Source organism: Pieris rapae, chromosome 16 (genome assembly GCF_905147795.1).
Source record: "Pieris rapae chromosome 16, ilPieRapa1.1, whole genome shotgun sequence".
Lineage (NCBI taxonomy): Eukaryota > Metazoa > Arthropoda > Insecta > Lepidoptera > Pieridae > Pieris > Pieris rapae.
The window spans coordinates 7,317,749-7,345,406 of NC_059524.1; the positions used below are offsets into that span (position 1 = coordinate 7,317,749).

At 33.6% G+C, this 27,658-nt stretch overlaps 1 protein-coding gene across 1 annotated transcript; it reads left to right on the forward strand.

The window, feature by feature from the left end:
• Positions 1-548: 548 nt before the first annotated feature.
• Positions 549-23,871, forward strand: LOC110997288 (dipeptidase 1-like). Its single transcript, XM_045631776.1, has 5 exons — positions 549-554; positions 19,287-19,419; positions 22,596-22,810; positions 23,466-23,727; positions 23,795-23,871. Exons 1-5 carry the CDS (start codon positions 549-551, stop codon positions 23,869-23,871), a joined length of 693 nt encoding a protein of 230 aa, XP_045487732.1.
• The last annotated feature ends 3,787 nt before the right edge of the window (positions 23,872-27,658 follow it).

Here is a 27,658-nt window from a genome sequence, read left to right on the forward strand (position 1 = left end):
AATTATTCTTTTGTTTATCTATGTGTTCTAGGATTTATCGAATATTGTATCTTCGTATTTTGACTTTTTATTCTACAAAGATGCATCTGTGGAGGATCAATAGTGTAGAGTTTCTCCAACCTAATGGGTGGATATTTAACCTGTCCATCTGTCCTCTTACTGACCGGTCTGAAGACCCCGATGGCTAAGAGAAGTTGTATATATATATATATATCTTTAGCGAGCGATATAACTGCTTCATCCCGTTTCGGGGTATAATGTTATCGAAGAGCAGCCAAATACCTCTTTGTTTCCCAAAGAAATTTAATGTGAACCCAATAATAAAAAAGGTAAAAGACAAAATTCTGTGGATATTTATAGTCTGTGTGATATTACTTTAAATGTGTGTGTGTCAAAATGGTTGTGGTTTTAATTTAATAAAAAATATTAGTTATAATACTAATGCCATTAACTGTAATCGATCAACTTTTTACGGAGCTTCGTTACCAATTTTTTTTCTATAAATAAATTCTATTTTAGTAAAATAAATCTACAAAATCCTAAAAGAAATGGATGTAGGTACTAGAAATTGAATGCAGGAACCACCAACTCTTATTAAAAATCTGCAGCTGCGTTAAAATATAATAATAGTAAATGCAAAAGTTACGAGAGAAGCTTTGATCGTCTACAATTAAAATATTAATGAATGCATTCTGTATTTAATTTATTATGTGTTTTTATTATTATTCATTGCAGTCCACCAAGTAATAACGAGGTTAATTTGCTTTCGCACATTGATTTAAAATAAATTTACATCTTGGTCATGAACTGGACATACTAGCTGCCCCGCGAACTTCGTCTCTCCTTGATGTGATTTAATCAGCCTACATTTTTAGTACATACCAACATGGAACATTTTGCTATGCAGAGATTGTTCGGATTTTCTCTATATAAACCTCAGAGTTCAAGTCATAAGTCCCCCTAAATGTTAAGGGTTAATTACCCTTAACATTTAGGGGGATGAAAAATAGATGTTGTCCGATTCTCACACCTACCCAATATGCACACAAAATTTCATGAGAATCGGGAAAGCCGTTTCGGAGGAGTTAAACACCGTGACACGAGAATTTTATACATAAGATATCATATCTTATGTATAAAAATATCGAGAAGCGATTGTACTATTCATCTTCTCTCATATCTCTTGTTTCTTCCAGACATCGTAGACGTCTTATAATAACATACGTTTATTATAGTTATGATAAATATGTGATATAGATATGTTAGGGCTCAATATCAAACTTTATATAGAAATCGTTTGATAGACGGTATTAAGAGACGTCATTTAACCGACGCTCAAAACTACTGTATATTTTAGGAAATGCTTAAGATACATTTAGGTATTTCTCAGATAACTAAAACTCACAAACATAAACCGTCTTGATGTATAGTAAATATATAATTCACGTAATAAGCCGTGTAATAATTAATTGTTCAGCAAAGTAGGGTAGTGGCAATGAGAATAAATCCTATCAAGCCTAATTGACCGTTATAATTTATTGTTCTTAATAATATTTCTGTTTTATTATAGATTTTAGTTTATATACACTTAGGATAGGTATGTTTGTGAATATAATACGTTCTATACTGTTAATGATTTGTAGAAAAACAAATGAGCCGACTTGGAATAACAGAATTATTTAATTATTTTATTAAAGTATTCCTACAGCTACTTATTAAGCAATATTCAAATAATTATATTATACACAAAAGCCAAAAATGGAATATATACACAATTCAAAAATAAAGTACAGGTTTACCTATTTAAACAAAAAATATAACAAAGCACAAATTCATACTAAATTCTAAATTATAAGTTCTAACATTGATTGATTGATAGATTATAATATATATTTAATTTAGAGAACAAACAAAGACATTATTAGTTAAAGATACTGTAAGAGTGTTTTAAATATTTTTTAAGCCTTTTTTAATCTTCATCAATATAGCCCCTTGTAAACCCTAGCCTAACCTAACCAGGCTCGTGAAGACACTTATATTCCCGATATTTCTGTACGCAGCCGAAACGTGGACCTTGCGAGATGTGGAAAGGCAGAAAATAGACGCTCTCGAAATGTGGTGCTGGAGAAGAATGCTTGGGGTATCGTGGACCGAGTTTCGTACAAACGTCTCGATACTTCGAGAACTCGGTTAAGCAGCGTCTATTTTCAACAGTACAATCTCGCATCCTAACATTCTTCGGTCACGTATCTCGGCGTGGCGATCAGTTCTTAGAACGCCTTGTCGTCCAGGGGAAGGTGGAAGGCGCTAGACCGCGCGGCAAGTCACCTACACGCTGGACTGACCAGATTAAGTCCGCCGTAGGAGAAACACTGAATCAGTGCAGCAGGATGACCTCCAATAGCCAGCGGTGGCGGAGCGTCGTGAAGCGCATTACATCTGCGCCTTCTACTTCTACTACATAGCGATCACGACCGCTCTGGCAAGAGCGTACCGAATGAGAAGAAGAAACCCTAGCATCCTAAAATAAATCAGTGGTATAAATCTTTTTAGGTCTGGGACTCAGATTTCAGTATCTGTTTTATGTTCATTTCATTGAAGGTGCATCATCCTCCTGTGTCTGACGTCGGTTTTTTTCGGGTCGGGTTTCAAGATGATTTTCTTCACCGTTCGAGCAAATGTTAAATTCGCACATAAAAAGAAAGTCCATTGAATCAATGAACAACCGGGGTTCGAACCTGCGAGCGCAGGGATGAGAGTCGCACGCTAAAGCCACTAGACCAACACTGGTCTTACTGTATCAACTGTATTATATCCCCCTGGAATGCGATTTTTATCAAATATGAATTGTTTTCTAATCAGGAATATTAAAGTATTATTTTTTATTTTTTTACTTATAGCCTTATATCAGAATCAATATATACATTGTATTATTAGTAGTGGCATTTTTTTTGTTGAACTACGATATTTGATTCTGTGTGCCCACGGGCAAAGGCCTCCACAATTTTTTTATTTTTTATTTGGGGGCTTGTGGTCTAATTCCCCACGAGGACTAGCCGGGTTGGGGAATTGAAGTATTAGACAAATTAAAATTAATTACGTCAAAATATTAATAGAAGTAACATGTTACTAAATTGTTATCTTTACATAGTAGAAACCGATTCCAAATTATAATATAATTTAGATGCAAGTAGGTAATAATTATATTATACATTAAAGTTTAATGTTCCCTATTCGTCGGCAAAGAAGACAGAGGGTGTAGGCCGAGAAAAAAGCCCGTGTAAAAAACTCTCAGTACTCTTTAATAAAAGCAAACCAGACTTAGGGTTGAGAGTCGTGCTAAATATCACTGCATCTCAAAGGTTATGCATAAAAAGTAATGCCCAGTATAAAGCGCCCAAAGGCTTTGAATATGACAGTGTGGGAAGCCCTAGAGTGCTTTACGACATAACTATTACAAACTCTTGATCCAGAATATCAGGCTCCACATAATACTAGTAGTAGAAGCGAAAATCTGATTTTCGATAATCAAAGTTTAAATTATATGTATAGTATAGCCGTTAATGTTTGTCTCACATATCCGGGTATAATATCAATTTAATTCAAGCAACATTGGCAGTTATAAAACAATAGAATAACGAAGCTATGCACACACATCGTGAGCTTGGCATGAACACAGCAATGCATTTTTATGCAATCCATGATATAATATAGTGATATTTGATCCGTGGCGTTGCGTAAAGATCTGCTCTGTATCTGTACCGCATTTATCACGTGTTCAGAGTTTTCGAATTAATACCTGCTGAGTTTGATTATCGGACGCCAAGGCAGAATTCAAAATACCTTCCGTATTCAATCTCCATTATTTCACAACTGAGCGTTTGTTAAGCCAGTTTTCGCCACGGACCACTGTGTGGAACCAGATGTCCACTGAATTATTTCCAAACCAATGCGACTTAGGGTCCTTTAGGAAAAGCGTACCTATTCTTAAAACTCCAGCTTCTAGCAATGTTAGTCTCCATGCGGTGGTATTACCTAATATCAAATGAGCCCCTTGCCCTTGCCTCCAGTTAGAAAAATGAACAATGTAATAATTCTCCGCATTATCAACAATACAACAACTTTTATTCGCAATACACAATTAAAATAATACTTTTTCAATAGAATTTACCAACTTACTGCACATCAGTAAAAACGTGTATATTTTTTATAGAGTATAAACTTAATGACATGAGCTGCCGATTTAAGAGAGAGAAAGAGACTAAATTGATACCCATTAAACACATTTAAGAAACGTTACTTTCATTTATATTATAAAGAAGTTTATTTAACAGTAGGAACTGATTAGTTAGACATTTAATGACTCGTTCCATTAAATGTTTAACACTCGGTCGTTCGGTGAAGGAAAACATTGTGAGGCATACCTTAAATCCAAAAAGTCGACGGCGTGTGTCTGGCGCAGAAAGCTGATTACCAAGGATTAGAAAGAACAATTGTACACGAAATAGATAAATAAATCTGTACCACAGATGTTGTAGCACCACTTTATCTATTAATTGTTCAAACAGCCGGAGTTCTAACACAGCTCAGGGTTCAAATAGACTAACAATAAACACAGCTTAAAAAAAGGTAATATCTTAATTGAATTTGAATCATGACTAAGGATAAACTGAGCTGGCCAAGATCTTTCCTATATCAACTCAACCGAATCAATTTATTTTTCTGCGAAGCTAGACGTCAACAAATAAGGTTATTTACTGTAAGATAAAGTTTGGAAAACAGGTTACGGAATTTGTATTGAAGTGAAATAATTCGTGTGATAATAAACACGTAATGTTATAAACACATGATTACTTACTATTTGTTATGAAGGTATAATATGTGAAAGGTAAGCTGATGATATACGTGTGCCCATGGACACATGGCAATAAGGCTCGCTGCTTATATATTTCATTTAACAGATTATATTTTACAACAAATCTGACTATTGAATCCTGAAAAATCTGAATCTTTACTTCAGAATTGTACAATGAAACAAAAATTTTAACTGTGAGACAATTAAACTTAATAGCAATATGTAGACTGTTTTGGAAACAAACACAATACACTCCACACCAAATCAAACAAAACGCAAACCTGTTTATAAGCAACCAAATAATCGCACTTTTACCTTTATTCACTTCATTAAAAACAAAATTATCACTAACATTTCAAAAAAGACATTACATATATTTACTAAAAATCTCAAACAATAACTCGGTAACCTGTCCTATACTGATACAGAATATTTTCTTATTGTACAAAAATATTTTAAATGCAAATGTGTATGTAGAAATAATTAAGTAAAATACTGTTTACATGTGAAAAGGAAGAGACTGGCTGCCCACAACTAGGGGTTAGTGTACTTTTCTGTATCTAAATGTTCCTGTATATTGTGTCTAATAAAGTTTTTTCTTTCCTACAAATTCTTTTAATTTTTTTTTTCTTAGGGTAAGATTCAGAAGCGAGACTTAGCATTATATATATGACGCCGGTATGACAAACACATATTGTATATCTTTCTCTCGTAAGGTCCCTCCGAGAAGCCACTCTGATCTGAACTTCTGAAACCTTCGCGAAAAATTAACACTTGAATCTAATTGTGGTAAAAGGAGCGAACACTACTACTACTACTACTAAATACGTCGTATAAAAATATTTCTAATATTCTTAAGGTGTCTAGCAAGTAAATAATCGCATATAAACTCGTATTGGAGCTTAATAGAACTGATATAAGGACTTTGCTAGGAATTAAAGTGTCTCAGGAGAGGGAATGTTTTCTCTTAAATTGAACTCATAATTTTCATTTTAAATAGAATAGAATATATTTTTTTCCTTTCTCAATTTTTTTCTCGTTCTATTAAGATCTAAACGTGTTCGTTTTAAATTGTAGTGTGTATTTCAATACATAAATATCAATGGTATTTATTATAGCGACCACCAAAATATAATTTATATACATATAAAGTTAATATTCTACAAATGTCGATAAAAAATGTTTCTAAAGAAACATATGTTCATGTACTTAGATCAAGCAATAGATGATAATAACTGTCAAGAAACTCTCCGCTACTGTCCTAGCTACGGAGTTTCGTACTATTTTGTAGACGAAATATAAAATAATAAAAAATATTTAAAAATGTATAAAGCCCGTCACGCAAGGCTAGTTAATTTTATTAAATTCTAAGACGCAATAAAAGCTTATATGAATTTGCGGCTTAACAAGAATTGATATAAGCATTTATAATTAAAATTTGCCGGATATTGTACCGCCTTAGTGCATAATAATGCGAACCTCCATCGCTCATTCGCTCAACGGGAGGCCTCTTTGAAGCTTTGTGTTTATTAAACTTGCTTATAGGCAGACCAATCGATCAATATGAGTTATGTTACGTACAATTTCGTAGTATTGAATAATAATTGAACAACGCTCCACTGGTCATTTAATTTATAACCTTCAGTACAAACAATAACTATTTAAAATCGAATATGAACAATAGTTAGAAAAAATAACTAAACGTACTACGAATTCGAATATGATATATTTATACAAATTGTATTGTATTGAAACCTTTTAAAGTTTGTTTAAGGCGTTCTTTGTCTTTCATAAAAATATTGATTGGTCTATTTGCTACGAATCTTCGGAATTTATTTTAAAGTTAGTAGAAACTATGAAGAAATAAAAGTGTTCTGTTAAGTTAAATTTGGTTGTAAGTAAAACAATGCAAATTTTTATATAGATTTTTATTTGATTGATTTGCTTCAAAATTTTTCAAACAAAGTTAATTGTAATTGTAAAAAGTGTTTAATGACGCACGTTTTTTGGTATTTCTGGTTATTTTGAGATGTATGATTTAATTGATCGAAACAGACTATTGATATAATTCTAATATATCATTATAACTCTAGACCAGTTTAAAAATATAATACAGAAGGTAATTTATTAAGATCGTTTATAATTACGCTTTTTTGTTTAATTTAATAATACATTTTTAAATTTGTCAAACCCATGTATTGTTCGCTAAAATGTTATGTGTGTCATGTTATATCTTAATTATACTCATTTGTAAATGATCCTAAATTCCCGATTATACGCAAGCTTTCTACTTAACCAAGAACTTCGTTCACACTAATATTTTAACAATTTCTCATAGCCAAAAGAAATGTAAAAATGAATTGCACAAATAAATTATTAAATTGGTCGACGACTTTTATTTAAAACTTTCCATCAAAATACTTCAAATCTTATGAAACAAGATTAAACAGCGCTGTTGTTACAATAGTGAACATTATTTTATGAATAATGAGGCCAATTTAAATACCAAATTTAGCATAAAATATGCATCATTCCAATTCTCAGGAAAATTGTTGTTTTTTTCTAAGTCGTGTTTTTATAATAATATTTACTCAGGTACAATATTTGAATAAAATATAAATAAATCAGTGGAGCTACAACGTTTTTAGACCTGACCTTAGATTTCTGTTTCATTATCATTTACAAGGCAAGTAGGTGATCAGCCTCCTGTGCCTGACGCACGCCGTCGACATTTTGAGTTTCTTCACCGTTCAAGCTAATATCAAATACGCACATAGAAAGAAAGTGCATTGGTGCACAGCCGAGTATAGAACCTATGACCTCAGAGATGAGAGTCACACGCTGAAGCCACTATGACATTGAATACACAATATTTGAATAGGTATATGTAATACATAAAGTAAATAACACGAAAACCCCTCGGCTTAACCCCCTGCTAGTGTAATCTCAGTTACGCGAAGGCTTTCTGCCGGATCTGCAGTCGTTTCACCGAAAAATAATAACACGGAATCAAATAGTGGAGTCCTCATCACGTCCCTCCATTTCGAAGGAATTCCTATTAGCACTTGGCTCTCTGAAGGAGCTATAAAAAGTTCAGAACTAAATGAATGTTTTCACCCTCCAAAACACAACGTTTAACTTACAATGTTGAAAAGGAACATAAAACAAACGTCCCTAGCTTTATTGTTATCGCCATCGTTCAACTTCACATTGAAAAATATTAATTAAATTTTCTAACGATTCTGTACGGGCATGTTGAAGTTTAAACCATCGTGTATTAATTTATGCTGTATGAAACGTTGTAAAAAAAAATATATCGCATATGCGTTCGAAAATTTAGCGGCTTATAACGGAATAAATAAAAAGTGTAGGTAAATGTTTCTCAGCGGCTAATACAAATATAATATGTGTTTTGTATATAAGCAAATCACAAAATAGAATCGTATTCAGATTAAAACAATAACCTGTAATTATAATCATCATAATATATTAATTAGATTATATTAATTGAATACGAAATTCCCACCTGCGCGTTTTTCTAGCCAGTTTTTGCCGCATGGCTTTGTGGAACCATCTGCCCACTGAAGTATTTCCGAATGAATTCGACTTAGGGTCCTTCAAGAAAAGAGCGTAAAGATTCTTAAAATGCCGGCAACGCTCTCGCGAGTCCTGTGGCATTGAGAGTGTCCATGGGCGGCGGTATCACTTAAGATCAGGTGAGCCTCCTGCAACTTTGCACGCTGTTCTATAAAAAAAATGTTGGTATATTTGTCAGAGTGCCTAATTTTAACTAACTTAATGCTGGCAGCATTACCTTGCAGTATTGCGTTGCTTATACGCTGAGCAAGCGAAGCATCAGTTCTGAGGTCACCAGTACTTCTACCAGGCGCCCACTTAAGTCTATGATTAGCGCCTGTGCATCCCACGTCCCGAGATCTATTCCCAAAAGGAATAAAAACAAGTGACTTTTATTTTTTCCGTTTGTTATTTTCCGCCTACTCCGAGGACGCGGCAAGAAAAAACCCCGTATAAATTTACTATATGAAGTAATTATATGAAACCTTAATGCATTCCTTGTGAGAAACGTGTCTAATTAAGTAATCTTTTTGTCGTTATCTTTCTGTTCTAATAACATACCATAGTTGCTTATGAATTAGAAAATGATTAGTGTCTGTGGGATAACTTCCCATAACATATGGTTTCTACGTGTATTTGAGGTACGAAGTTCTCTAACTTTGTTTAAGAATCATATACCGAAGGGATGTGGAGCAAAATATGTAATCTATCTCAACTACCCAACGGCTTCGTTTAAATTAACAAAAGGTCAGTTTTGCATTCAAAAATAGTTACTATGGAATTTATAATTCCTTCATCTATACGTTTTATGTAATTATATACATAGAGGTACATTTATTATAAATATATTAAAAAAATAGTATCGCTACAACCTCTTTAAGTCGGGGCCTCAGATCTCTGTATCAATTTCACGATCAAATTTCAATCTAATAGGCAAGACAGATCAACGTCCTGTGCCTTATACACGACATCAACTTTTTGGGTCTAAGGCAAGCCAGTATCCTCACGATGTTTTCCTTCACCGTTCGAACAGAAGTTAAATGCGCATATAAAAGTCCATTGATACACGGGAATTGAACCGACTTTAGGGATGATAATGACGCTAAAACCACTAGGTAAACACCGCTTATTTACATAATAATATTAAACTAAATACGTTTTCAACGGTTTAATAATAAAACCGAAATAACTACAATTAAAATGTAAAAAGACGCCAATGTTATATTTATAAAATACGTCTCCAACACAATCTAATGCTGCAACTAATAAACTGGTCACGTTTACTTAATTTATTGTTATAGGAGAAAGCAATAAAAACAACAGCTTATTTCACTCTTGTTACAAGCTGCGTCTAACAGCGAGATCTCAATGTTTATCTCAAAAAAAAAATGTTGTGATTAATTAGATTTCTTGACACGGATTTTTCAATTTTAAGTAATGTAAGACAGAATACGAAGTGAAAGAAAATCTAATTAAGCAATTCACTCCTGATTTCAAAGATAGACGGTTGTCTCTCGCACTCGCCGTGATTAATGAGTTCGAAGCATTTGTCTGATATTTGGCTTCCGAATATCGTTAAAAACTAGCCCATGTAGGAGATTTCGTGCGGCGTATGTCTTCTAAAATCCTAAGATCTTTGACATTATTTTAAATTGTGTCAACACAGCTGCCGGCGGCGAGTCACGGGAGCGGTGAAGGTACGGATGCGGGCGGCCGCGGCAGTCGGCGTTTGCCGCCCGACCGCCCTCAGGTCCGGCCACACAGCCTCCGCGTCTCGTATAGATCCTCCGCGCGGGATCAGTACGACCTACGAGCTCTACGGAATCGCTCGCCCGTAGCAGTACACCGCGTAGCGTAACTCATTCGTACCGTTGCATGACTCGGTCGGAGCTGTAAAAGCAATCACCTAGTTAAATGCTTCTGTGTTCTAACTAGACTGATGTTTCGATAGAAATGCACCTGTGGAACCAATAACTTTTATATGTGTCTTTTATACATACTTTGATGTGAGTATTGGTTAGTAAGATACTTATTCACAATGATCGAAATGTTTCGGAATATTTACTTTTAATTTTTGGTAAACGGTTCATATAGAGACAATAATTGTTAATTAAAATAAACTAGTATGTATATATTCAAGCGAATATTAAGTTAATTATTAATCTAAAAAGCCCACAGTGTCAAACAAATCAATTAGTAAAATCAACCAATTTTGATAATTATATATTTGTCAATATATTTATCAATTGCATACATGTTTGTGAGCTTATTTGTATCAATAACATCTGGAATAACTACTGTTTTTAAAGTAATTACACCAGTATAAAGATACATTATAGTATATAAGCTATGGTGGCACAACTGATAGCGATTTATTCTTGTCTATCCAGTTTCCAAGTGGCAAGTGGTAGTATTATGCACTTTTGAGCAGAACTTTCATAAAAGTTTGCTCTAGTCCTCACTACGTTCGTTGATTAAAGAGTAACTCTCTTCAAAGAAAGAAAATATTTACTAAGATAAAATGTTTACTTGTCTCTTGAGATCACATACTTGTACGATCTTTTCAAAGTCCACTCCTACCTATAAGTTTGACAGATTTATTAAGTGTAATTTTGTCTTGTAAATGAGTATTTAATAACATATTAAAATAAAACAATAAAAATTAAATTATTCACATTTATTCATATACGAAGAAGATACATAGTCTTTATTCATCAGTTTAGAAAATCTTCAAAAATATTATTTGGATTTTTCATACGTTTTTATATACATCATGTTTGGTTGAACGTATTAATCTCAACTGCTGGTTTGAATTAAAAACAATTATTGTGTATAATTCAATTACTAATAATTCTAAGTATAATTAAATTCAATTACTAGCGGACCCGACAGACCTTGTCCTGTCTTAACTGTGAATATTGATTTGGTATAATAACTTGAAAAAATGTTTTGGAAACTAAGTGTTTATTACTCTAATGCTTTATACAACATACTTTATTTGTTTTTCTAGCGCGTATATAAATAGTTTTGTTGGTATTCCAATACGGCAATAGGCGGCATATAACTGGCCATGTGAAAAACATGGATTTTCAAGGTTTATGCCACAAACAATTAGCGACTGTCCCTAAGATTTATTTATTGACAGTGCAAATGCTAGCCGTACTGGAAAATGTAACCGTTTGAACTCTTTATATTAGGCGTGATAGCTCTGAACTAACGGTGATGTGCATTAAGAAATTCATTTTTTGTTAGAAATCATAAATTTAACGTTTATATTATATTAATTTTTCGTACATCCTCTTTGACGATATTTGCATGTTTTGCTTTCGTTACAAAAGTCAGCATTTCTTATATTGTGGTTAAGTATACATAATTTTCCTGACAATAAAAAACATAACTAAAAAAAAATTAGCGAAATCGGTCCGGTTGTTCACGCATTGACGAATGACCACAGCTAATATATAATATTGCAACACGAATAAAAAAACGCTATTATAAAATGGACCAGTCCTATAATAATATTAACACTTTATGTACATCACAATAAAACAAAACACGGTAAAAAATTAGGACAAAGGATCTAAATGTAAATCTTATTGTTACTTCAATTCCTAACTGTCTACATTTTTCTTACCTAATAGTAAAAACAAATATTAAGACATACTAAACGCTTTTATGAATATGTAATTATATAAATAGTACACACGGCACATCCGCACTATTTTTCGTAAGGATTACGGGAGACCGCAGAGCACACAAAGTAATGTTGAGAGATGTTTGCTTCCAACGCTACGAGTGAGCATTTTTCTTAGTCTCATACAAATGGTTGCTTGTTTTGTTACGCCAATATACTTCGTATGGTTTGTGTTCTCAGTGTTAATTTTATACAGTCAAAATATCATTCGTTTTAATCAAGAATTAATAAATAATTCAGTAGTGTTACGACCTCTTTTGGCTCAGGGCTTTTCAATCTAATGGGCAAGTAGGTGATGAGCCTCCAGTGCATGACATTTAAAATGATGTCTAAGACAAAATGCGCACATAGAAAGAATGTCCATTGGTGCACAGCCGAGGATCGAACCTACGACCTCAGGAATGATGGTCGCACTCTGAGGCCATCAGGCCACTGCTCTTTATTTAAAAATTACAGTTTTTATTTTACAAATATTCCAACTATAAATATAATTTATGTAAACATACAATGATGTTCTAAAAGCACTTTAGTAACAATTCTGTTATTATCGTAAAGTATTTAATTGTTTTACTTGATTACGTAAAAGAAATAAAAAAAGGCATTTTGTGTGTATTTATCGCTACGAGTAAATCATAATAATGAATGCTAAAATGGGCATTCATCATAAAAACTGTCATTCGGAAGCAATAAAACAAAAATGACTTTGTTGTCGGCCAGCTACGCGCCGAGACGGTCCCTTGTGTTCTTTCTGTTTAATTCACTTAGAACTTTGACCATCGCTAACTTTGTAACGTTTTTATACTTAACAGAAACAATAATGCTATAGAAATTCATAATGCGCAACGCGACAACGCCATCCTTATGAACTCACTATAACTACACAAAAGGTTTTTATGTGATATATGCAAGCTAGTTTATACATTATTTAATAAATTAAAACGCCGCGTTCTAAAGGACTTTCCGTTTACAGGGCGTTGGTGGATAATATAAAAATAAAAGATGATTCAAATCGATGATTTTAAACGACCTTCCCCGTCGCCGTCGCGTTGCTCTGTTCGTAGTGACAGCAGAGTGCTTCGTCAGCCGAGGGTCATCCAGGTAAACAGAGATGCTGCAACCATGATGGACGATCAAGCGAACTGCGTATCACGAAACGAAACAGAACCAATAATGATATCTGACTTTGAACCTGAGCATACCCCGCATGCTTCCAACTTTCGTTCGAGAACCTTCAGTGACGGCTTCATAAGGAATACAAGCCTTGAACTTCTACTAGGCGTTGATTGCGAAGCTTGTCTCGCGCTTGCCGCCCAGAGACAATGTTATAATAATCACATATCAGAACGTGACTTTGACTTAGCTTGTAATTGTAATATGCAACAAAATAATTATCTGAACTGCCATCGTGATGTCACGAAACAACGGGGCCATACACTGAGTATTTACGACATGGAAAGAATGAAAAGAGACGCGGGACGGAATAACTTCATCAATGGAACGCATTGCAGCTTAGACAGGAAACAGATTAAAAGCAAAAATGTTTCCAACTACATTTCAAAGCAATTTATATCGTATGATCAAACGAGCACCCTTGTACAGAAAATAAAAAAGAAACTGTCGACTTTGAAAAGAATCGGCGGAGAAGCGATGGCGAAAAAACCTCAGAACGCGGTGCAGTTGGCCGAGATAAGTGCCGGCTCCGCCAACTCACTGAGGAAGCTGTCGATGTTATCGCTCGTTGATAAGACGCAGCGGAGGACGAACAGTCAAAGTTGTGTATATTCTTCGACAAGCTTGCATTCCAAGACAGATTTTAAAGAAAACATTAATACCTACGCGAATTTCTCTAACGTTGACCAGTGCTTTGATCGACTGCGCGATTGTAATAGCGATGTCTATAAGCCACAAAAGAACACTAACGTAAGAACGTTGAATAGAAATGATGAAAGCGCTACGAGAAATTCGTCATCAATAAAATTTTCTACTCTCGACAACAGAAGTAGATGTAGGGGAATAAGAAGGCAAATGTCTTACAATGATTTTGCATCGGACCGATTCCCCGATAGAGGATCGGAAGCCTGGTCGCCGGAAGACAACACTCTGCGATCGGGTAACACTCGAAATAACATTATATCGGAAAATGGACAGCCTTTTATGGAGACCGACAGAAATATAGGAAACGGCCATAGACCCGTTCATGCACAGTGTACGTGTGACACCGGGAGGACGCAGAAAATTCCATCTATTTTCTTCGACACACATGTAAGTAGAACCAGTAATAGTATTCAAATATGTAAACAAATTTGAGGATAGTAATAAGTACTCAGACCTAGTAATTAGAATTATTAATATTATATAATTAAAAGTTTTTCATTTGTCTGTACTATTAAAAACGAATTATTAAATTTTTATCGTTATGATCTTATTGTGAACTTGAAAGGTCATTGTATAAAACAAATAAATAAATATTCAGAATAGTTTAAAGTTGTGAAGTGCTCTTAAAATGATAGAAAATGTGTCAAACGATTACTTTTCAGAAAAATATATATTTTATTCTCAGTACTACAGATTGAAGTGCGTTAGTGAATTGATTTATTTTTATCACATAGTGTTCGTAATATTTCGTCCGATTTCAAAAACGCAAACATGAAGAGAAACTTAAAACTCAAGTTTAATCTAAAAGTGCTTGAAGTTCTAAACTTGCCTTAAGTTTCTACAACAAAATTCCAATCTTTCGCTCCGCGATAAAATTTGCAAGTAAAAGAAATTCTACCTGCGTAATTTTTGGTGTTGGGCGGATGAATTGTCTCCGCGAGTTTTGAAATCGAATTTATATTCAGTTCACACAGAAACTTGCTTGTTAAATTAAACAATGAGCCAAGAATTTATTATCATAAACAGTATTTAAATTATGTAATAAGGCTAAGAAGAAGGCAGTCCCAGGGCCTGACGTTACGAGTCGTGGGCAAGACATCTCCTGCAGTGCCTGCAAGTCAGCGCAGTGGCTTCCAACCACAACTGCGTCGACCACCAGCCACAGTTCAACTGCCACGGGAAACTCCTCACGTAAGTATATATAAAAATAAATGCCTTACTGACGACGTCATGAAACTGTAATACATCTCAGAAGGGCGGTGAACCCTATCTCTATGGATGATCATTACACCCTATTAAGTTCATGAGTGGTTGTAGTTGTGTTCCATTTGACCTTATAATAAAAGCCGTATCATGTGACCCGGTTCCGTAGCGTTTGGTAATAAAAATAACTGCTTTGGAAACAAATATTTCATATAAATAAAATAGGGATAAAATACCTTTATTAGTTTATAGTAGCTAGTATTAGAGCCTTGAGTTGTGATCTCATCAGGTGTCCTGCCACTTTGCCACCGTTCTATAACGAAACAATCATTGTTTTATAAATAACTAGCAGACTCGTCCAAGCGTTGCTGTGGCTAAGGTTTTTGTTATATTACATGAGAATCGGTAGAACTTATGTGAAAGGTAGATAGCATATGTGAAACGTTGGTACATTTAGCACAGCGCAAGTTAGAATTGTATCAAATAAAAAACAAACAATATGCATTTTATAGTAATAAAATTGCGACTATAATTTGAGATTTAAACTATCCTATCTCTCAAGTTGGATTGAACTGCACATGGTGTGCGAATTTTATTATAATCAGTTAAGTGGTTTAGGAGTCCATTGAGGACAAACATTGTGACACGAGATTTATATATATTAAGATCATACCCACCCAGCAGTTATTGGCCTAATATGAAAGCTAACCGATAGAGACGGTAATATAAAGTTTGGCAGGATTAATTTATATGTCAAAAGAACATATTGCTTAGAACTAGGGGCTCGGACAGAAAAAGGCTGTATAATTCTTCAAGGGTTTATTTCAAACAAATTAACGAAAATAAAAATGCTATATTACACACACAAAAATACACTATTTAACACACAAAGTACTTTCACTAATTAATTTAATTATGTGCACACAGTACTTTATCACTTCTCTTCACTAGTCTCACTGTGTATATCACTTTGATGTTTATCTCTTAGAATTGAAATTGAAACTGAATTAGTCTCCTGAAAACGACGGAAACTTTATGCAAATTACAATTTTTAAGAACCTCTCCTGAATCGGTCAGAAACCACGTTTCAGCTTGCTGAAAACGAATTTTACTTGTGGAAAAATCAAGAAATATTTCGGTCAACCTATTTTCGTAACAATATTATATATATTGAAATAAGTTAAATGGATGAACCTATGTAATGAACTTCTCATAATTAAGTTACCATAAAAATATATTGCCTTAAAAAGGGCCTACATCATAACTGCTTAAGCACATTGAAAAAGTAAATCGCTGGTCCACATTATTGTTTTTATCTTTTGAAGATATACTTAAATGAGATTACGCCATTTATATATTTTACAGGATTTTTGCAAACATGTATTTTATAGTTAAGAATAATAATAATAAGTTAAAATTGTCTCTGATGCCTTAATTTATTTATTTACGATTGTCATATAGGTTTGTCAGGATGGCAACGACGTTGGTGCTGCGTAGCTATTCTTGTACTCGTAGCTGGTACGGCGTGCGTAGCTGGACCACTAGCGCTACGAGCACCGCCCGGTGCACCTCTACACGAGCGTCTACGGCTCGCCAAACAACTGCTACACGACACGCCACTTATCGATGGACACAACGACTTGCCGTGGAACATCAGAAAATTCTTACATAACAGAATTAAAGATTTCAGGTCAGTAATATCCAGTTGAATTAAATAAGCTCAGTAGGGCGTTCTCTTAATTCAATTACGCACTAATTGCAGTGGCACTACGATAAAGCTTAAGTCCACGCGCTTATTGATATTATATTTTAAGATTGACGAATAAAAGTCTGTTAGAATCAAGTGAACGAACTTTAAGGTATTGAAAAAAAACACCACAGATGATTTTCTTAACATTTCTCTGCAATTTACTGATACAATTTTGCTGATATTAAATATTTGAGAATTACCACTTTTGAGATATTAAAAGAACAACTTAACAATATAAAAGAAGACATATGGGTCTCTTGAAAACAGTGGACTGCGTGATTCAGCTAAAAAGGGCGAGATTTCCGTATCGACAGTTTGATAGTTTGCGAGTTACCGAGGGAAATCAAATTATTGGATTTGCATTCCCTAATTGCCTCCAAATCATATCATAAAATCTGATAGCCAGCAGCTGCAAGAAAAATAATAATGATGAAAAATACGTGAATCAGCTAACGGATTGAATAAAAGCTAAAAACAACACATTGTTTAAAACTATTGTGGTTGCTCATCAACGATAATTGAATGTTATATATCATATTTGATTAATTATCTGTTAATTAAAAACCACAGTTATAGTAATCGAAATAAATCGACGGTATTATATGTACACAGATTTGACGAAGACCTGCGAACTATATCGCCGTGGGCAACGAGCTCGTGGAGTCACACTGATTTGCCTCGATTGAAGCAAGGTCGAGTGGCTGCCCAAGTCAGTATACACGTCTTCTATTTATAGATATAAAATACCACTTTAAACACAGCGTTGTCTGATATTATTATTATGAAATGTTATATAAACTCGTGGGAACATATACAATATTTTATAACATGTAATAAATAAATATGAATAAAAAAAAACTTTATTTATGAAGGGTTGTGACAAGATTTATATATCGCTAGTCCCAGCACTAGGGAAGCCCTGTGTTGTGGGTAACATGGTACATGTTTAAAACAGTTTTAAAAAAGTAAATAAAAAATGTTTAGTTTTAAATGAGTGAGTGTGTGAAAGTTAGTTTTTGTGACATCAGAGTCATTCCAAGATACGTAGTACGTACTTTTCAAAAGTGAAAAAAAAATTGAGTCATTATTCGCAGAGCTAAATATTTCTTTAGCTTTGGTATTTGCATAAACGAACCATAGACAATTCAAAGAGCTTACAAACATAATAATATCACTACTGCAATTCAAACTTGTGAATTTCAATATCACGATTCAGTTATTTTGCAAGATTGAATACAGCAAATACGTCCTTAAAGAACTTACTCATTCCATGTATTCCGTAGGTAAATCACGTTTCTTATTACATGTCTGCATGTGCTCTTGTCACATTCTGTTCATGCTGTTAGCATGTCAGCGTAACGTTTAATCACTGACATTTTAAAAACTCGCTCGACCCAGAAAACGAGATAGTTGATCATCAAGCACTATTTTGTCTAAGGGGACTTTAAATGTGGGAGTAATTTATCTTCGTACTTAGCTGCTTCCATGTCATATTCGGACTTAACTATTCTCTGTAGTGGGAGGACAATGAAAAATTATGATGGATGTCACTAATCCCAAAGGAATTTTTGCTTTTTGCACTAAAGTTTTACAATTATCTACTAGGTAATCTCTTGCCGTTTCTAATGCCTACGGTGGATTGGATTATAATAAAAAATTAACAATTCTTAAAAGGCCGGCAACACAATTGCTAGCCGTCTGGCAATATGAGTGTCGATGAGCGGCACTAAACATGATGAACCTCCTGCCCTAATACATAAAAAATAACTTAGTGAAGGTTCAGGTTCGATATCCAGACAGAATATAATTATTTCGCTTTGGAAACAAATCCTAATTGACACAAATGTGCAAATGTATCGGCTTCATATGCAATGCTTAAAAATGAGTTTTATTACACGTACCGGAACTAAAGATTCTTCACTACCCTTATTTTATAACAATCGTTAGCTAATTGAGTATGAAATTTCGCATCAGAATTGCGTTCGTTCTTTGACTAAATATAATTTTCAATCTACTGTTTTGATTATAACACTCATATGTATCTTAAAGTTTTGATTGGATGGAATAGCATTATCAGGGATCGTCATATATCGATGACCTCCTAGTTACCCAATTAAACTTAAGGTCCTTTAAGAGAAGTACCAATTCTTTAAAGGCCGGCAACGCACTCACCAGCCCGCTGGCTTTGTGCCCATGGGCAGTAGTATCACTTAACATCGGGCGAGTATCCTACCCGTTTGCTCCCTTATATATAAAAGTAGCACTATTTTAGAACGTATAATATACTTATAATACGTACATACGTACGAAAATTGAAATATTTTTGTCGTTAGTTCTGGGCGGCGTACGTGCCGTGCGACTCCCAGCACAAGGACGCAGTTCAACTTACCTTTGAACAAATAGACTTGATACAGCGACTGACGGAGAAGTATCACCCTGAACTTACCTTCTGTACGTCTGCCGATGGTAAGTGAAAGACAATTAATTGTAGTTAAATATTTATTTAAGTCGGTTTCTCGCAAAAACAATATCACATACTCCCAGCATCACTTGAAGTATAATGCACCTAAGCTTTTTATAATATTCATATCAACCCCCTATGTAACATACATTAGAACATACTTAAGAAGCTTTAATGATTTAAGAAAGAAATTACTTGGAAATTGTTAACACAAGTAAGTTTTTAAAACATATTATAAAAAAATATTACATTTTCGAATAGACACGCTTAAATATGAATTTTCCCCCTGTGGGACGTGATCCCCATGCTGGGAAACACAGGCATAGTGTATCATTTATTTACATTGCAGCATATACTACACAATATTTTTCAATATGCTTGCAATACTATACACATGGGAATTGCAAATACATGAACACATACATATTTTAAAAGCACTTTACTTCCTCCACATTGCATTAATTATATCCACATTAATCTATTTTACATACATTTTACACATAGTGCATACATTTACACAAACAATTTTTTGTTGTAAATAACGCGACTTATGAATCACCTCAAATTTTTACATCTGTCTCCTGACTTGAACTGACACAAGATTTTGGTCTCTTAAGACACGATGACTCAATGATGGCAAAGTTTACCGTACGTACAATAATTACTACACATGCTACAGGCGCTAATTAAAGGGTTTAAGTTGGCGCCTGGGAAATAGTACCGGTCACCCCAGAGCTGGTGTTTTCAACAAATAAGTATCGAAATACAGCGAGGAAATGCTGCCAGCATTAAAGGTACCACAGGCCACAGCGACCAACCTTTTCAAAATTGTTTTTATCAGTACACCTAACCGAAAGTTAAGAGATTTGTAAAGACTGCATTGATTTGATTGTAATATTTCTAATGCATTCAATTTTATTACGTATACAAGAAATATCGACGCGACCTCAGACGAGACTAACACAACTCAACATTTCATCTAAAATATGTCATTACATAAGCAGAGAGAAAAAGCAATCTTGGATACATTTTAAAAGCCTTTCTGGCCAACGTTCGAACATCAGAAACATTGTGCGGTTATCGCTCTCAGCGATACACAAATAACCAAACAAATTAGCTGCCAGAAACCTTCTACTTACTTAATGGCGCTCGTAATAGATATTCCCTCGTTATTCATTCCGTTTCCGTTTCTTAGAACATTGAATGACTGAAATATTAATGGCTCTTTCATTACAAATGCTCAAAAATATGATTATCAAACAATACATATAATTAATTCATTGTTTAGTCAGTACAATGTCCGCTTGACGAATGTATTTTATTGATATGAATAGAGGTAACAAAATAATTGATTAAAAAGTTTAGAGTGCAGCCCGGCTGGCTTGATCATTAGTAAATATATATTTAAGAGTTGCGTCACGCTGGACAAAATTTTGAGGCATAGACAAAAAAAACACACGTTGAAATTTGTACTTGTATTTCAAATATAGACTCTATATAAATGCGCTGGTTTAGAAAAAACGCAATTAAATATGTATATTAATTGCTTATAACAATATATGTTGCTAAAATATATAGATGTCAAATTTCTTTACAATTTTTATTTGTTTTTTTTTATTATTCGTCCGTCGTTTTTTTTATTTATAGACCTCAGATTGCTGTATGTTTCATGATCAGTTGTTTTAATAGGGAAATAGGTGGTCAGCCTTCTATGCCTGACACACGCCGTCACGTTTTGGGTCTAAGGCAAGCCGGTTTCCTCACGATGTTTTCATTCACCGTTGGAGCGTATATTAAATGCGCTCAAAGAAAGAAATGCCATTGGTACACAGCCAGACATCGAACCTACGACCTAAGCAGTGAGAAGTAGCACGCTATGCCCAACGCTGCTCTTATTCGCTGCAATTATTCGTCTTAGGTTAAGATTATACATCAATCATTTTAAATATTAACCTCATTCAACAAAAACAACGTGAACTCCAATAAAAATAAAACATATATATATAGCTAATTATATGTGCAATCAAGAAAACAACGTTCAATGATATAACAAAAGCGCTGGTCTTTGTCGAAGTTTTGAAAGTTTTCCATTTTGAATGGGTTTAATAATTCACAATCCCACATTATATTAAGTTTTCCTCTAAATGGCTTCGATAACAGACTTAAACGATGCATTATCATTCGTACCATAGATTCACATTATATTTCATTCGTATTCTATATTCAAATTACCAGAATATAATCTTACAATTATTATGTAAAATACCAGCCTGTACTATTAATAACTGACTTGTAAATGGTTCTATACAGAAAACTGCTACAGAACATAGAAAATGTTAGGAACGGTCAGCTAGTAAGCAATTACAACTTTATGTGTGTGTATCTAATAAAATCGGATACCTATGTTGAAATTCCCGTGAAACAGTTATTGGTTCGATTTAATAGTCACAGTCAACTAACCTCAAAATATTATTCAAGGAGACAATTGCGAACTGCAATTGCATAGCAGATTTTCCAACAACAATAATACATTGGATATAGTACTATTAAATAATAATCAATGCATATAATATATTGTTTTATTGATGAAAAGAATATAAGGCAATTTATATTATTTGAAAGCAATGGCTGCACGCGATGCGTTTAGCGCGGAGGGAATGAAAAATGTTTCAGTTGTGAGAACACACCAGCTGATCATCGATGTACCTTTTTCTAATAAAAAAGAACAATATGAACAAGTTGTTCATTCTATGTGTAGCTTAGTACAGAAACAGCAATAGACCTGGTCATGGTAAATAAAAAGTACCACCCCAAAGCGCCAGTATGCATAACATTAATCGACTGTAGGCTCTACGTTTCTTGCTAGTTTTGGCAAACATTTACTATGAATGTTTTAGTATTTTGGTCAGTTTTGTCTCTGGTCAAAGGCCAGATAAAGTAATGATTTCGTTTATAGTATAGATAATATTGTATTTCTTTTGTAGATTACAGCTAAATCCTTATTTAGCAAAAACAAAATTACTTTAATTAATCTTTGTCGTCCATTAAAATAAGACTTATTCTGAGAAAGCCTCCCGCAGAATTATTTAACATAAGAAATTTCCGTAGGAAGTTTCTAGTAGCGTATTTATTAGAAGAAAGAATCTGACTGATATATAAATAATGATGAATTTAATTATAGATATTTTGGCGGCGCACATTAATCACCGCGTATGTTCTCTTGTGGGGGTTGAAGGCGGTCACGCTATCGGAGGATCTCTTGGAGTTCTAAGGACGTTGTATCAAGTGGGGGTTCGGTATTTAACGCTAACGTCCTCTTGTGACACCCCCTGGGCCGAGTGTGCCTCGACAGATCGACCTGAGCCTCTCAAAGGAGGTCTTACATCGTTTGGTAAGGTAAGATCCAGTCAGCGTAAATGATGAATTAATATATGGTCAAATTATTTCTACATTCGTCTCACTCCAATTTTTGTAAAGCAAAAACAGGTGTTGAGTTTGGAAGGTATTTATATTGGCTAAGAATATTAGAATTATGAAAGACTAGAATTATCTCTTCCAGTCTGATTTGGTCGTTCGTTAGCCTATGACTGTAATATAGAACGTATTTTAGAGTGACGTAACCTATAGGATATCCACAAAGCTTACATTAGTACACAGGAAGTAGAACAAGTGTATGTAGGTAATACCAGTCGTGTTCTGGCGTTTTGCTTTGAAAGTGCTCCAGCTTTCAAGCGACGCTATTTTCTTTGATTTGTTTTTTGTACTTTTCGCAATACTTTCTTTTGTTGTAAGCACTCAGTGCGCGTAACGCAGAACTTAAACATTAAACATCAACTGTATTGTTTACGAAATATTAACAAAATGGGGTTACGGGAAACAGGGTCGATTGTTATGAATTTCTTCCATTCGAGAAAAATTTTCGCACATTAACGCTGATTTAGCTAATAAACAAAAACAAAATTACAACAATAACTTATAGTAATTGCACAGGCTCTCAAAACACAAAGTAGTGATATTATTTTTTTATTGAAGTTTAACATTTTCTTAACAGGTTGTTATCAAGGAGATGAACAGACTGGGTATGCTGGTAGATTTATCTCACGTATCGGAACGTACAATGCGAGATGCCCTAGCTGTCTCCAGAGCGCCCGTGTTATTTTCCCATTCGTCAGCACGGTCACTCTGCAATGTGACCCGAAACGTACCTGACTCTGTACTCCGATTACTGGCCGCAAACAAAGGTCTAATTATGGTGAATTTTTATACCTCCTTTCTCACCTGCGGAACGTCAGCCACAGTACAGGATGCTATAGGTACTAACGTCCTTTTGTGTTTTATTGTTTTCCACCCACTGCGCTAAAACGCAAAAACTTTTTGCAGCACATATAAATCACATACGGGATGTAGCTGGCGTGGATTATGTCGGACTGGGTGCTGGGTATGACGGAATTAATTAGTAAGCATACATTTGTAAACAATTTATTATTATCCGTTGGTTTTGATTTTTATTTTTTACAAACAATTTATGTCCTGCATAGAATAGCTTTTTCGTACTAGTGGAACATCAAGGCAAAATTGGGTGTATTAACTGTTGCATAACTAATTTAATACTAGCTAATTAACCAATTTTGACAACCCACCTTTTTGTGCAACATATATCGAAACGTTGTAATTACTACACAAATAGTATGTAACCTATACCTATTTTTAAAATAAAATTACCCCAATAGCACACCACAAGGACTGGAAGACGTATCATCGTACCCACTATTATTCGCTGAGCTAATGGAAGCTGGTTGGAATATGGAAGAGCTTAAGAAACTAGCTGGACTTAATCTTCTTCGCGTCTTGAGTGCAGCAGAGAGAGTGTCTAAAGACCTCGCTTCGGCCCACGTAGCACCGTACGAAGATGTAGCACCTCGCACATTGGATTCTCTTAACTGTTCTAGCCAAGATCAATAATAATTTGTATAGACATTAAAAATTGTATTTCACCTATTGTGACCTAGGGGGGGGCCATAATACACGATAACTGTATGTATTTAAAAAAAATGCACGTTAAGCAACGCATTATAATTTGATTTATCAGACAGATAATACATTACGTCAGTAAATCGTGTATAATTAAACGGTCAGCCCGGGTCAAATTATAAATCTTAACTATCCAGGGACCCTTTTTTATCAGAACGTGTTAATGAGGTATCACACGTAAATAATAATATAGATATTATTACTGATGTTGTGACAGTACGGGTGGCAATTGTTACGAACACCTGTGGTGGTACTCTGTAACTGGAAATCCTGATTTCAATGTTGGGTACCGCGCGATTTCAAGCTTGCGACGACACCGCTAAAGAACGTTGGGGCCTCCATCGCTATTGGAAGGTATACGGTATATACACTGATTTGCAAGCTCAATCGTTCTATGAATCAAAGTTACTACGCTAACACAGGATTATATTTCAAAGGGAAACTATTGTATCGGTAAATGAACATGTATCAGATCAAAGAGATTCTAATGTATATACTTGTTTTTGGAGTAAGGATAGCCAATCATTTATTGGTCTACCGTTTAGCAATAATTAAATTAGTCTTATTCAAATGTTTTACGTACCACAGATGTTTTTACTACAGATTACAGTTGCATTAAGATTATTTTATAGAAAGAGATCAATGTAAGATTAAGAATTAGCGAAGTCAAGGGTGTTTCTGAGAAATGAGATTCAGTGCTAAGTGTGACCCTTAAGTCAAAAAGGGATTGAAGTTTGACATACTATTCTGAATCTTAGTCTCGATTTTTAATCTTACCCTTACAGTGAATCTATTTATTTTATTAAATAGAAATATTAAAAGCAGTCCTGACATTAGTCCTTACTTTTGTTTCAAAATACATTTAAATATAATGTGTTTGAAAGTTTTCCTAATGACCGCTCGATGCTGGATTAGTTAAATCTCTTTTGGGAGCGTATCGTAAAATTGCCCTGTATTTGTACCGTGCTAAAATTATTTAGCTTTGATAGCGGTCGCGCTAAAAAGGTCTCTCTTGGATCGCAGTACTGAGTGTCAAATGTGTCAAGACTTTTCGTAATACTGTTGTATTAAGTGTAGATGTTAGATTAAAAAAATCCCAAGCTTTAATATTATAATGTATGAAATCCATAGCTTTATCCCGTTTTTGAAAATGCATAATGTCTAAGTCAAATTAAATTATAGAGTTTAATCGTAGATTTGCGTAGATTTTAAATATTTTATAAAGTATTCGAACCTATTATATATATTTTATAATTAGGCTTTCTCAAAGGAGGCTTTATTAACAAACACTTGTCAACAATAATCACAGTTTTTATTTATAACCATAAACTACTAAATGTTTATTTATGATGCAACAAAAATAAATGTAACAAAAATAAATTTGACAGTTATTTGTATTTCGGTTTAAACAGTAAAAAAACTATATGAATTAAGTTAGATTACCTACACCTTTACATAAAGGCGTTATCAATGACCAATAATTCGATAGTTTGTGATTATTGACTACATTTACCTACGAACAATATTAAAATAGTAAGTATTAACTAAATTGTTATGAATTTTATGATAACTCTTACATAATAAGTCTATATATAGATAAAACAATTTTCTGAGTATATATGTTGAAGCAATAAATAATATTATATTATTTAAAAATGAGATGAGAGAATTAAACTTTTATGTAGGTATTGTTTTAATAATAGAAAATTTAAATTGACATTTATTTACATCTGGAAACATTTAAATTATTTGGTAGATATTATAAGTGTTTGTAGAATGAAAAAAAAAATATGTTCGCATACTAGGTCTAAGAAGATTTCCCAAGGTGCTGAAGCTATATATATAATATATCGAACATCATAATTATGTTAAGATTCAAAGATCATTAGACAATTTTAAAACATGCGATAGGGTAGATACAGAACATTAATTAGAAAAGTAGCTTCACTCGGCCTATTATAAAACGTGGTAGTAACTATGCTGTGTTTACCATAATTAAGATATAATAGTTATTTCCATATAACGAATGGTAATGATGCGTAGTTTTTCCCAGTTTTATAATACAGCTTTATATGGTTTTTGACTACTGCATGTTATAAAAGGTAAACGTAGTTTGTGAGAATAATAATGTTCAAGATTAACAACTAATTCAAGTCATGCAATTGTAAGCCATCACTAGTCATCTAATATTGTCATCTTTTTGGAATCATAATAGAAAATATACTTCCTGTATTATTTAAAAGTGAGAGTAACGCACATATCTCGATTATAGTAGAAAAGTAAGCCTTTGTTAACGTTTAAATGAAACTATTGTTAACATCTTGATTTATATGATAAATTCTTAGCATTAATATTTTGTTATTAAGTTTGTGTTTGTAAAGCTTTTTCGAAAAATAAATTATTATAACCAAAGTAAAATCTGATTTTATTTATTTATTAACACTTTGTTGCATTTCATAAAACGAAAAAAAATATTAAATATAATTTAATGAAAAGCAACTGGCGGCTTTATCGCTTTCGAGCGATTTCTTCCAGACAACCACCATTTTATTTACTGTTCCTTGATGCACTATGTTGTGGGATTTGTTTAGATATTTAGGTACTTTTTTAATAAGTGTAAGACAATAGACCAAAATTTTGTGTATTTATTTGGTAACGCTAGTCTTGTAAATTGATGAGATTTAGCATTTGTATTTTTATAGATATGAATAACCTTTGTTTCTCTTGATTCAGTTAGCGAGACAAAATATTATTGTTACTATATATATATATATATATATATATATATATATATATATATATATAGTAACAATAATATTATATTATAATCTCTAGACTATATTCCTTTGTCTTGTCAAGAAACTTTTTTAACAAAACATCAAACATCAAAAATATTAGTATATGTAAAGTATGAATGGTAATTCTGAACTCAATACATCACATCTAAAATTTTTGGCGCGCTCTGGTCTCAGATACACATAAGGTTTTAAGGTTTATATAGTCTTTGTCGTAGATGTTGTAATCACGTCATCAGTAGGTTACGTTTGTCGCAACGTATTTTTGGCCAGGCCCTTCTACTTACAAGATAAAGTTTATTCATTGATAAGAATGTAATTTGCAATTTTTTTTAAATTGTATTAATTGTCGCATAATTTTGACATTAGATTATGGTATACAGGTATATAAAATTCTTAACAGGCCATAAAATTATTT